Source organism: Lissotriton vulgaris, chromosome 10 (assembly GCF_964263255.1).
Source record: "Lissotriton vulgaris chromosome 10, aLisVul1.2, whole genome shotgun sequence".
NCBI lineage: Eukaryota > Metazoa > Chordata > Amphibia > Caudata > Salamandridae > Lissotriton > Lissotriton vulgaris.
The window spans coordinates 109,315,046-109,328,733 of record NC_141698.1 but is presented as its reverse complement, the minus strand read 5'-3'; the positions used below and the strand labels follow the sequence as shown (position 1 = coordinate 109,328,733).

The following is a 13,688-nucleotide window of genomic DNA, read 5'->3' as shown; positions in this document are numbered from 1 at the left end:
GTTCTTACGTTTGGGCTTAGTTTTAGTGTTAGGGCCAGGGGTTCTGGCCCTTGACCCGGTCCAGGTACGGATGGGCGCAGACGGGCTTGCCTTAGGCGTGCATCTGATGCGCGCCCGCTCCAGCCTGCACCTAAATAGGTGCCCCTGTAGACTAGAGCGCTAACCGGAGCAGAAGTGAGGCCCAAGTAGTGCCGGCTGTGGTTGGTCTTCCCTCCGCTACAATCGGCATGAAGCTGCTGCGGACCGGGGAAGCCAAATGATGTGCAGATATCAGGTAAGGGAAAGTGCAATGTGCAATGGATCTTGTTCCAGCACCAATAGACTCACAGAGCCATCAAGGTCTTAATAGCATGAAATCAAACCAGCTGAGCCTTAGCGATATTTATGGCATGCCAGGGCAGATTCTCAGCATGCAGTGCAGTCCACCTTCTTCTTGAGTGGGTCCAAGCAAAAGCAGGCTTTTCAACATTAGTTCTAGAGTCCCGTCATGACTCTTACCCCGTGGCAGTCACTGAGTCCTGCCATTGGTATAAGCCTTTTCTCTATCTTGATGTGAGGAGTTTCAATGAAGCCTAACGCTGATTGTTTTTTTCCAATCACAAGGTCTGGTTATTTTTCAAACTATGACAGTCAGTGCCAGGATGAGCACCCAGCATTGAAAATTTGAAGGGACTCAGTAAAATCAACAAAATCCAAAAACATGCACCATTTAAGGTGCACAATCCAGTTCCATAGTAACCCATGTCCCACAGACTTGCAGTATCTCTGACGTCATGGTGATGGCCTAGAGTCCCTAATACTACTAGGGAATGAACATATCTCCAGACAGCTACTAGATGTTGCTGGATTCAGCAATTTAGCTAGAGAGGGACACATTATGCTGGGATGATGCAGTAGCACACCCTTTTCTTATGGTGAGAGCAAATGTCCATGTGCCTGGCCACGTCAGTGTATATGTGTTGCCTCTTTGTGGTCAAAGATGGTCTGTTTGAATCTCTGGCAACTGGTGAAAGAGACAAGGCATGCTCGGAGCAGTTTGGGAAAGCGACCAACTAAAAGCTAAACCTGCAGCTATATCTTTGGCAATCCACAACACGTGGCTACACAGACATACAGGGAAAACTCCAGTGAGTATTTTCCCTACTGCTTCATTTCACCCTCGGCTAAGTGAGAGGTCCCAGTCGCAGCATTCTCTATGTGTTTACCAGGATGGCCTATAGGCATCCTCCCCAATATAAGTGCAGGCAAAAAAGGGGTGTGTGAATTCCATCGATTCCCAGCTTTGCAAAATGTTTAAAACTCCACAGGCTGTACAAGGAGAAGTGCATTTTCAGTGGCTGTTTAACCCCTTGGGCACGGCCGCGATTCTGCGCTTGTGCCGTGCTTTTAATGAGTGAGCAGGTTCATAACGGCCCCCAGCCGTCATCAGCACATGCCCTCCGCGGTGCATGACGGACGGGGGCCATCCTCAGCATAGAAGGGGTTAAAGCAGCATAAAACCACTCTATTATAGCAGAAGGCTGTTGAATAGTCTGCAGAGGAGTATCATCAAAAACATGTTGATCACCTTCCAAGGTACTTGGGGCTCCCAGCAGCGCCACTCATCTCAGGAGGGGCGAAACCAGGCCCAACACTGCCACTTTGAGAGCTCTTCATAGGCTTCCTCTCAAAGCCAGAAATAGCTTCAAATCTGTTTGTATCACACACGTCTATCCACCTTGGGCTTGGCAGACCCACCTGCCAAAAGGATATACTGAGAATAACAGAAGTGAAACAAATCTAAAAATCAAAAATCTAAGATGATGAACTCACCCAGTTTGGAAATCCCTGCTTGCCTGGTGGAGGGCAGGGGGGGGGGGGGGGGTGTACAACTGAGCCAAGTATGCCTTTACCATGCGTGCCTTAACAACGCAGGCAATACAATGAATGTGTCGACTTGCCTTAGGGAAGCGCTGGATTTGGGAATAGTATAATTTACTATTCCAACTCCAGTCGGTGTATTAGTAGGGAAGCTATTGGACTTAAAATCCAACACCAGTCCAATAACGCGTTCCCTAAAGCAAGTTGTTGTAATGACTTGCGTGCTAAAGGAACATGTGGTAATAACACAGTTGTTGAAGTGCCTGCATAGTAAAGGCACTGCGTGGTTTAGACTGCGTGGTAAATGATGTTTCCCGTTGGAGCCAACTATTACCTGGTTGCCCAAAGGCAGACAGGATACCAGTTCAAGTGTTTCCACTAGCAGAGCCAGATAAGAGGGTCCACAGGTGAAAACCTGACCTCTTCTCGCATATAAATGAGGCAAACAAATGGCGACCCCGGTAGGCTGGAGCACCACCCACTTACTGTATCCCTTCTGCTCTACCAAACTATTCATGTTCGCCTAAACCCATCAGCCAAGCTTTCTCATGTGCACAGTTAAGATTCAACTTGAGCCCGCTGTCATTCAGAACAGACCTAAGACAGCTCTTCAGACTCAGCTTTCCATTTTGACTCTCTCCCATAACACCTCAGCCCACCTGCTAGACTAGATTGCTCGGTTTTTCTCTACCTTGTAAGTTCTGGTCTTCTTCCTTATAATTTGAATGTATCTAATATTTGATGTAAATATCACCACTGGCCAGGTACACAATGGAAATACTATCAACAATCAATAAACAAATCAATAAATAAATGAATGAATGCGTCACCTGCATCGGAAAACATTAAACCCCCTGTTCTGAGTCAGGCAGAGTGACATCATTGCATCGAGTTTCGCCCCACATGATTCACAGTGGGTGGGTTTTTCCATACCCATTGTTTTGGGGGCCTGGAAAACACGCCTGATTGTTCTGGACGCAAATTCCATCTGGAAACATTGCTTGAGGCTTTGGTTGCATTAGCAGCCTGGCCTCATTCCCCGTTTCTGCGACAGGGAGGAGAGTACAATGCTCGGTACCCCCCCTCCAAAGCCCCCCCCCCCCCCCCCCCCCATGAATGTCCTTTCCCTTCCCTGCCGCCTCCATAGCCCCATCACGGAGTTATCGAATGTGCAAAGCAGAGAGCTTTGTATAGAGGGGTCCCCTCGCTGCAAAGTGGGTGAAAGATTTAGCTGAAGATGGAGGGCTGTGCGGAGAGTTAAGGATGGGTAGAGAGGAGAGAGCTACACAGGGAGTGACTGATGGGTAGAACAGGGAGGGCCGTGCGGATAGTTAGAGAGCAGAGAGCTGCACGGATAGTGAGGGATGGGTAGAACAGGGAGGGCAGTGCGGAGAGTTAAGGGATGGGTATAGAGCAGAGAGCTGCACGGATAGTGAGGGGTGGGTAGAACAGGGAGGGGCGTGCGGAGAGTTAAGGAATGCGTAGAGAGCAGAGAGCTGTGTGGATGGTGGAGGGATGGGTAGAATAGGGAGGGGCGTGCGGAGAGTTTAGGATGGGTAGATAGAGCAGAGAGCTGTACGGATAGTGAGGGGTGGGTAGAGAGCAGAGAGCTGTGTGGATGGTGGAGGGATGGGTAGAACAGGGAGGGGAGTGCGGAGAGTTAAGGATGGGTAGATAGAGCAGAGAGCTGCACGGATAGTGAGGTACTGGTAGAACAGGGAGGACCGTGCGGAGAGTTAAGAGATGGATAGAGAGCTGCACGGATGGTGAGGGACGGGTAGAACATTGAGGGCCCCGCGAAGAGTTAAGGGATGGGTAGAGAGCAGAGAGCTGCACGGATAATGAGGGATGCGTAGAGCAGGGAGGGTTGTGCGGAGAGTTAAGGGATGGGTAGGGAGCTGCACGGATTGTGAGGGACCGGTAGAACATTGAGGGGTGTGCGGAGATTTAAGGGATGCTATGCAGATGGGTAGAACTTGGTGCGTTGCGCACAGAGCTAAGATGTGAGAAGAGAGTAGAGCGCTGTACACAGCTGGAAGATGGGCACAGAGGGCTGCGCAGAGAGTTAAGGGCTGGGTACAGAGCAGCGAGTTGGGCAGATAGTTCAGAGATGGGTAGAACGCGGAGCGCTGCGCAGAGAGTTTAGGGCTGGGTACAGAGCAGCGAGTTGGGCAGATAGTTCAGAGATGGGTAGAACGCGGAGCGCTGCCCAGAGAGTTTAGGGCTGAGTAGACAGAAGGGAGTTGGGCAGATAGTTCAGAGATGGGTAGAACGCGGAGCGCTGCCCAGAGAGTTTAGGGCTGGGTACAGAGCAGCGAGTTGGGCAGATAGTTCAGAGATGGGTAGAACGCAGAGCGCTGCCCAGAGAGTTAAGGGCTGGGTACAGAGCAGCGAGTTGGGCAGATAGTTCAGAGATGGGTAGAACGCAGAGCGCTGCCCAGAGAGTTAAGGGCTGAGTAGACAGAAGGGAGTTGGGCAGATAGTTCAGAGATGGGTAGAACGCGGAGCGCTGCCCAGAGAGTTTAGGGCTGAGTAGACAGAAGGGAGTTGGGCAGATAGTTCAGAGATGGGTAGAACGCGGAGCGCTGCCCAGAGAGTTAAGGGCTGAGTAGACAGAAGGGAGTTGGGCAGATAGTTCAGAGATGGGTAGAACGCGGAGCGCTGCCCAGAGAGTTTAGGGCTGGGTAGACAGCAGGGAGTCGGGCAGATAGTTCAGAGATGGGTAGAACGCGGAGCGCTGCCCAGAGAGTTTAGGGCTGGGTAGACAGCAGGGAGTCGGGCAGATAGTTCAGAGATGGGTAGAACGCGGAGCGCTGCCCAGAGAGTTTAGGGCTGGGTAGACAGCAGGGAGTCGGGCAGATAGTTCAGAGATGGGTAGAACGCGGAGCGCTGCCCAGAGAGTTTAGGGCTGGGTAGACAGCAGGGAGTCGGGCAGATAGTTCAGAGATGGGTAGAACGCGGAGCGCTGCCCAGAGAGTTTAGGGCTGGGTAAGCAGCAGGGAGTCGGGCAGATAGTTCAGAGATGGGTAGAACGCGGAGCGCTGCCCAGAGAGTTTAGGGCTGGGTAGACAGCAGGGAGTCTGGCAGATAGTTCAGAGATGGGTAGAACGCGGAGCGCTGCCCAGAGAGTTTAGGGCTGGGTAGACAGCAGGGAGAAGGGCAGACAGTTTAGAGATGGGTAGAACGCGGAGCGCTGCCCAGAGAGTTTAGGGCTGGGTAGACAGCAGGGAGAAGGGCAGACAGTTTAGAGATGGGTAGAACGCGGAGCGCTGCCCAGAGAGTTTAGGGCTGGGTAGACAGCAGGGAGAAGGGCAGACAGTTTAGAGATGGGTAGAACGCGGAGCGCTGCCCAGAGAGTTTAGGGCTGGGTAGACAGCAGGGAGAAGGGCAGACAGTTTAGAGATGGGTAGAACGCGGAGCGCTGCCCAGAGAGTTTAGGGCTGGGTAGACAGCAGGGAGAAGGGCAGACAGTTTAGAGATGGGTAGAACGCGGAGCGCTGCCCAGAGAGTTTAGGGCTGGGTAGACAGCAGGGAGTCGGGCAGATAGTTCAGAGATGGGTAGAACGCGGAGCGCTGCCCGGATAGTGTAGGGCTGGGTAGACAGCAGGGAGAAGGGCAGACAGTTCAGAGATGGGTAGAGCTCAAAAGTTGCGCAGAGAAATAAGGGGTCTGCAGCGTTGGTTGCTGCGCAGCGATGTGAGCTGTGCGGGTGGTAGACGGCTCTGCAGGGAGCCGGGTTGTGCTGCAGGTGGAGGGCTTCGCTGAGCTGTGAAGAGTGTGGCGGTGCGCAGAGAGTGAGTAGGCAGAAGCTGGGGAGGGTGAGTGTATGGGAGGTATGTGCAGGGAGTGGCGGCTGTGCAGAGAAGGGGCCTGTCCTGGGAGCGTGTTACTGTGCGGAGTGTGGGGCGATGGTAGTGCTGGGCAGAGAGCGCACAGGCACCGAGAACTACGCAGAGAATGGCATAAAGCGCCAGGTTGCCCTGGGAGTGGACGCGGAGTGCTTGAGCGGCTGTGCTGTGGGTGGGCGCAGGGGGCATTCCCGGCACAGCTGTTCTGAGAGAGCAGAGAGCGCATACAGCACGGCTCTGTAAAAAGTGGGGCACTGTGCGAGGTGGTGGTAGGGAGTGTAAAGAGAGTTCCGGGGGCTGTGCACAGTGCTTGCTGTGCCGAGAGAGAGCCGTGCAGAGAAAGGCAATCTGTGCAGTGAGTTTAGCGCTGCATGAACGAGGATGACTATGCAGAGACTGCATGGTGAGGCCAGTTCCTCTGAATCTCAGGAGGCTGCAGGAAGCACGGAGCTCTGCTGGGGTGCGCTGTGATGATCAGTGAATGGCTATGCAGGCAGTGCAGCACTGCCTGTGCAGAGCGTGGGGAGGCGTCGTGTGCGACGTTGTACATCGAGGGTATAGTGAGTGCTGCCTTTGCACGCAGAGGCGCTGTTTGAAGGTTTCGCGTCTAGGAGCTCCGGGGTCAGTCGTCACTCAAAGGCGGCAAATCACCAGAGATTCACCTCCACCGCCGGGACCACAGCACAGACAGACCGGCGTCCACTCACTCTTCCACGGGAGAGCTCTGTCAGGCAGCCCTGCAGACCCCAGAGCCAGCAGACCACAGGAGACGTGCACGCCCCAGCAGCTGTGCTGAAACCAGCAGCCTTACAGCGCCCACCAGCCGTAGAGACCGCACAGCCCCGCTGCCCCGCAGATCACAGGAGCCGAGCGGTCCCCTGCAGATGTGCAAAGCCAGCACGCCTAACGAGCCCGGCAGCCGTGCAGACCCAATGAGCTGTGCAGAAATCAGCAGCCACACATAGCCCAGAAGCCGTGCAGCCCCCAGGACACCCGCGGACTCCACGTGTTGCGCAAGTCCCAGCAGTCCTGAATGCCTTGGCATCCGTGCAGACCCCAAAAGTCTTGCAGACAGCTGTAGCTGAGCAGACCCAGCGGCTGTGCAGTCCACAGCAGCCACGCTACCACCTACAGTGGCACAGACTGAGGAGCCGTGCTGAACCCGGCATCAGTGAAGATACCAACAGCAGCACAGAACCACGCAGCTGTGCAGACCTCAACTGCCACACTGACACCATCAGCTGTGCAGACCACAGCAGCCACACTGACACCATCAGCTGTGCAGACCACAGCAGCCACACTGACAGCAGCAGCTCTGCAGACCACAGCAGCCACACTGACAGCAGCAGCTCTGCAGACCACATCAGCCACACTGACACCAGCAGCTGTGCAGACCACAGCAGCCACACTGACACCAGCAGCTGTGCAGACCCAGGAGCCGCGCAGACACCTCCAGCCGAGCAGAATCCAGCAGCTGTGCAGATTCGGGAGCCGTGCAGAACTCTGCTGCTGAGCTGCCCTATCAGAAGGGCGGACCCGGGAGACGTGCAGACCATAGCAGCCACACTGACACCAGCAGCTGTGCAGACCCAGGAGCCGCGCAGAGCCAGCTGTGCAAACCATGGAGCCGTGCAGACACCTGCAGCCGAGTAGAACCCAGCAGCTGTGCAGGCCACAGCAGCCACACTGACACCAGCAGCTGTGCAGACCCAGGAGCCGTGCAGACTGCGGCATGTGGGCAGACCAGGGATAAGCGCAGACACCTGCAGCCGAGCAGACCCAACAGCTGCGCAGACTCGGGAGCCGTGCAGGCACTTGCAGCCCAGCAGATGCCAGTAGCTGTGCAAGGCTCTAGGGCGTGCAGACAAACTTAACTGAGCAGACCCCGACAGCCGCCGCACCGACCACCACAACTGTGCAGAACTAGTGGCAGTGCTGAACCCCGCGGATTTGGGGACCCAAGAGCCCTGCATACCCACGAGCCGTGCAGCCCACCCGCCGGACACCCAGGTGAGCTCCTCTTGTTCCTTTCATGTCGTACCTTCTCCCGGGACTCGAGTGGCGCAAAGCGCTGTGCGCAGTTTAAAGGTGATGCAGGTTAGAGCGGGCGGAGCATGCATTAGTGAACCAGAGAGCACAGAGCTGGCCCGGAGCTGTCCGTTCAGCACCAGAGCTGTCCGTTCAGCACCTTTCGGGCAGGACACGCTGTGCAGACACAGTGTCAGCCAAAGAGGGCGCTTCGAGGCGCGCGCCATCTCTATAGGTAATATTAGCGAAGTCTTTTAATTTCATTGTACTTACACCAGGACCCTACCTGGTCAGCAAGGAAAGGAGTAAAGGACTGTGCGCGCCCCTTAGACAATCTGCACGCGCTGCGAGCCCCACGCACACTGAAAAATACATACAAATATAAGACTACTGCCAGCAACAGGGGTGTATTGGGATAAAAAATTGGCCCGGGACACCAAAAAAAGTGGCCCACATTTCCCACATTTGCGTGTTGCCTTTCTGCAAAACACTGCTTCAGCGAAGTTTTATGAAAAGAAAGGGGGTGGGGGCATGTTTTATTAACTCCACTTAGAATAAAAAAAAATTCACAGATGAGTTCACACTGCTAAGCCACACATGAATGCAAGTGAGACCATTTTTGCTCACACTACCTGCCCCCGCTCAATCATCATACGTTAATGGTCCGGCCCAGCGAGAGAAAGGGTAGTGATACCTCCGCCCATCTGCCTCTAGAAAAGCCACTCAGGCACCCACTGGGCCGCTGTCGGCATCCTAACAGCACAGTCAGCCCCCAGGTTGCCCAACAAAGCAGCCCTCACCTAGAACTCGGCTACCTGCCCTTCCGCCATTTCCTGAGTGCCCGCGTTACCAATTTGTCCCTGGGCAGCATCATCCAAACTGCACCATAACAAAGGGAACTATTGTACACACTGTGTATATCCGAGAAATAAAACCCAGAGAGATAGCTCAGTGGGTTAATACACTGGAACCTGCATGCAACCTGTTGGTCCCTGATCTGATAGACTCAGCTCTTCCTCCTTCTGAAGTTTGATATGATGAGTTCGAAGCCTGTTTGGGTAACAACTAGGCCTGGGCAGAGTACACAAAACTCCGCGAAGTGACTAAAAAACTCCACTGTGCTTCGCGGAGTTCCGCAAACGCCTGAGTGCATTTGGTCACGCTGGGTTTTTGTCCCGCACCTTAAAATCAGTGTGAACGGGACCATGCACAGTGCAAGAGAGCGCTGCTTCTTTTCTGCCGCTCGAGCCGATTTTCGTCTCAAGCAGCAGCTTTCTCAACGCAAACGGAAGATTTCTCAACATGAGCGGTCATGACCATCTGCGACCTCCTGAGTTGCCAAATCCGACTGCCCGCGTTGAAAAATCTCGCCGGGAGGTGGATTTTCCTCGCTCGCCAACTTGACGTGAGTGCGAGTGAAAAAAACAATCCGCTATGGGAATTTGTTAAAACTCCACATGGTCTGCGGAGCGTGGAAAACTCCGCTAATGAAGCAAAGTTTGCCACCGAGGCCTAGTAATAACATAACGTGTATTTATATTGCGCACGTTCACCCAAGGGTATCTTGTCACTGAGTAACAGATGTTTATTGTTGCCCAACTCAATGGTACTCACTTTATTGACATCAGAAGGATGAAAGGCTGAGTGGACCCACCAGAATTAGAACCTGTGACCATGAGCTCAAACACAGGACCTTACAGTGGACTCATTAGTCCACTGGGCCTCAGGCCCAGCCAGCCCAATTTTGTATTGGTTTTTAAAAATTATTATTATTATTATTATTATTATTATTATTATTGTTATTAATATCAGTACTACTATTATTATTCTTAGTAGTATTCCCATTGTTATTAGTATTGTTGTTAATAACAACAGTACTGCTCTTGATAATAAGTACACAGCAATAACAGCAAAAATAACAAAAACAATGGCAGCACATATGATTATTATTGTAAATATGATCCTTGCTATTGTTGTGGTGTTATTATTATTATTATTATTATTATTATTATTATTATTATTATTATTATTATTAATAATATTATTATTATTATTATTACTATTACTATTACAACTCCCTTTCCTATTGTTAATATCACCATCCAGCCCTCTGCTGTTGCAGTGCTGCACTGCATCACACAGCGTAAGTCCAATAAACATACAAGGCCGCTTTGGTTTTGTATCGCAGACATTTCGACAGGCGCAAAGGTAGGACACAGGTGCCTTGTATGCCGGGGTGCCGTAATCAGCCGTGCAGCATTCCGCGAGGGGTGGGTAGCGGGCAGGGCACTGATCAGACCACATTAGCCGGGAGGTTATGTGTAATGAGGAGGCCGTCATTGGACGCAAAGCCTGGAGTGATAAATCACCCTTCGCTCCGGCGCCTCAGGCATCCCACCGTAACCAGGCAAAGCTCACAAGCCTCGCTCGCGTCTAAGACGCTGACAGAGAGCCCGCCGCTGGGTTCAACTGGGTTAAGCAATGATCTGTGCCTTCTAGGGAAGGACTGGAAATGCAAACTGGGGTGGGGGGGAGGCTGTGGTATTGCGTGAGGAAAACACTGCAGCTGCTTTTGTTACAGGGGGGCGATATTGCAGCTATGCTGCAAAACCAGCCCATGGTAACAACAAAAATGGGGCGCCCCTAGGGTACAAAACCAGCCCCACCCTGGTGACCCACCGGGGAAACACCCTGTGTCCACTATGGCCAGTCCAGCCTGGTGTCTTCTGGACTTGTAAGTCTCTAATTGGTGACGTGCCAGCAGCCAATTGCATCTTTTTGTCTTTTTTTTCACGCAGTGACCCCCGAAGATGACGCAGCTTGCAGGACCAGTGAGGGCTCTTCCCTATGTGGCCACCAGAGGGCAGCAGCAAGGACAACTGAAGCAGGAGCACCCACCCTTCTATAGTCTGCCTTATTTCTTGTAAAAGAAAAACAATGAATTCCTCTCTGGTTTTTCCACGGAGTAACTGGGACCTTCTGGGGGTGCTCGAAGGGGAGAACCTCAGCATGCAGGGGCTGGAGAATGGCACCCACGAACTGAGCCTCGAGGACCTGGAGAACATGCTGTTTGTGTTCGTCAAGGAGCCAGTGACCATCACCCTGACTGCCATGTACATTGTGTCCTTCCTGGTGGGCATCGTGGGCAATGCCATGTCCATCAAAGTGCTCACCAGGAAGAGGAGCAACCGGATGTCCAGCCTGAGCGCCACCAGGAGCTTGCTGATCAACTTGGCCATCTGTGACTTGATGGTGGTCTGTGTCTGCATGCCCATCACTGTAGGCAACCTCATCTACAAGGCCTGGGTGTATGGGGACTTCCTGTGCAGGGCGGTGCCCTTTATTCAGGCGGTGTCCGTTTCAGCCAGCGTCCTCAGCCTGACCGTCATCAGCGTCAACAGGTACTACAATGTACACAACCCGCTCAACGCCAGGTCATTCTTCACCCAGCGGAAAATATTCTGGACCATTGTAGTGGTGTGGGCGCTTTCCTCCAGCATCTGCATGCCACTTATCTTCATGAACAAGAGGGACGAGATAGGGGTGGTGGAGGGGTTGCCCCTGGTATTCCCAATCTGCAGAGAAATCTGGCCTCATGTCAGGCTGAAGCAGGCCTACAACTTCCTCCTCTTCTGCGCCCTCTACTGCTTGCCAGTCCTCTTCAACCTGATCATTTGCTTCTTGACTGTACGCAAGCTCTGGAGCTCGGCCGCCAACTTTAAGGACTGCGTCCCCAGCGGCCAATCACTGCCCGCATCCAGGTTAAAGGTCAGGAAGAAGATTGCCAAGATGGTGGTGTCACTGGTCTCCCTCTTTGCGGTCTCCTGGCTACCCGTGTACCTTCTGGATATCTGGATAGACTTTAACATCCCCCAGTCTTCTCAGGAGGAGGCCCCTTCCCCGTGGATCCTCCAGTTACGGCCCTTCGCCCAATGGCTGGGACTGACAAACTCCAGCCTCAACCCCATCTGTTATTGCTTTGTGGGAGACCTCTACCGGTCGGCCAAACTCATGAAGAGCAGGTACCACAGTAGGATGGTCTCCTTGTTCAGCTTCTCTTTCTCCGATGGATCCCCACCGCTGTCAATCTCCAAATTTTCTTCCTACACTAATTCGCGGAAGTCCAGTAAAGTGAAGGATCCCCACTGTTCTTTGGTGGTCGGAGACAGATGTGACACAGAGGAATGTTACCTCCCACTGAGCAAATGTGAAACAACCACCACACCTGGAAAACAGACAGGTCTGACTATCCTCTCCACTGAGAAAAGCGATGTCTGACCCGGCATTCGTGAAAGACCCATTGATTCGTTTTCACAAAGAGACAATTTTATTTTGGTTATGTCTGGAAGTGATTAATTGACGAAAAATTGGAGATCAATTTGAGATCTCATTTCAAGATAGTCTAATAACCAGTGAATTGCGTGTAATTTAATGACCCTTTCTCTCAAAGGTAACTTGAAGATAATGTAATTCCCTTTAGCATTTGCACTGATTTGGAGTTAATGTAATGCCCTCTTGGTTCAATACTGATTCAAAGACTATTTCATATCCCTGAGTCATTAATGGCTCAAGAGTTACTGTAAACCATCCTGATGTCAGAACTTAAAGACAATATAATGCCCCTCCCCCCGCCTTTGAGTGGTCCACAGAAAAGGTAAAGTAAGTGAATGTCAACACTAACTCACAGACAATGTATTGTCTCTCAGTATCAATACTTTAAAAAACTGAAAAAATGTAATCTGTATTTGCCCTGAACATAAAGAATGATATCCCTCTTAAGGTCAGTACTGAATTCCATCCAAAATATGTTCCCACTCTGTCAGTATGACCGACAATATAATGCAGGGCTGTGTCAAATCTAAAATCTAGCCAATATAATCTCCCTCATTGTCAGTACTGTTTTTTTTTTTAGATGACTTATAGTTTCTCTGTTTTTGAACTGTCCCGCAATATATTCAGTGCCTCAATGTCCACTTGAGTGATAAACAAGATTCACTTAATGTCATTTACTAATCAGTTGTAGATAATGAACTTGCATCAATACCACTGCTGGTCCTAATGCCCTCTAATGCCAGAGCTGATTCAATCAATAATAATACCTCACCTTCTGTTCTATATAATGAATAATATAAAACACAACAGTTAGTGTATCAGATAATATACTTCCCCTTGGAGTCAGTTATTCTTAGACAATAAAATGCCTTTCCATGTCAGTACTGATTCATGGACACTGCATTTCAGGACAAGTAACGATGTATGTACAATATGCCACACCTCAGTGTCAGTACTGATTCGTGGAAAACACACTGCACCATGTTGTCAGTACTGGTTCCCGGACAACACACACTGCATGTCAGTGTCAGGAATAAGTCATGGATATAATAGTGCACTTCACTAACATTGCTGATTCAGGGAAAACCCAATGCCCCAGTGTCAGCACTGGTCTTTAAAGATTAAAGGGCTCATCACTGTAAGTGCTGTTTCAAAAACAATAGATTGATCCTCAGAGTCACAACTGAACCACTGATAAAGTAATGCCTTCACTGCCAGTACTGAACCATAATCCCACCAAGAGCCAGTACTGATTCATATAAAGACACTGCCCTTCGGACTATAGTGTCCTATATTAGAATTACTAAACTATTCAATGTCTAACTCTTTTTGGGTCTTGCCTAGGCAGTGCTTGCATTGTCTCTTCGAGACATGCTGTATCAAGGATATGGGCTTGTAAAACTCCCATATTTTTTATTGGTTCCTGTTCTGTCCTTTAGAAATGCTGGCTTTTCATTGGTGCATACACTTAGTAGTCCCTTCTTTTGGAATTGTGTATCCTTCCATGAGGACTGCCCCTCTTACATGTGTTCTTACTGTTCAGGTTATTTATACTTAGAGAGAACTCTTTTTTTAGCAGGCCTTCCTCTTTGCTTGCTAACTGTTCTGTTTATTTGTGCA

General features: G+C 51.1%; 1 protein-coding gene across 1 annotated transcript; it reads left to right on the top strand.

Moving 5' to 3' along the window:
- The first annotated feature begins 10,673 nt into the window (after positions 1-10,673).
- Positions 10,674-12,040, top strand: LOC147684773 (QRFP-like peptide receptor). Its single transcript, XM_086942390.1, has one exon. It carries the CDS (start codon positions 10,674-10,676, stop codon positions 12,012-12,014), a length of 1,341 nt encoding a protein of 446 aa, XP_086798516.1. The 3' UTR covers positions 12,015-12,040.
- The last annotated feature ends 1,648 nt before the right edge of the window (positions 12,041-13,688 follow it).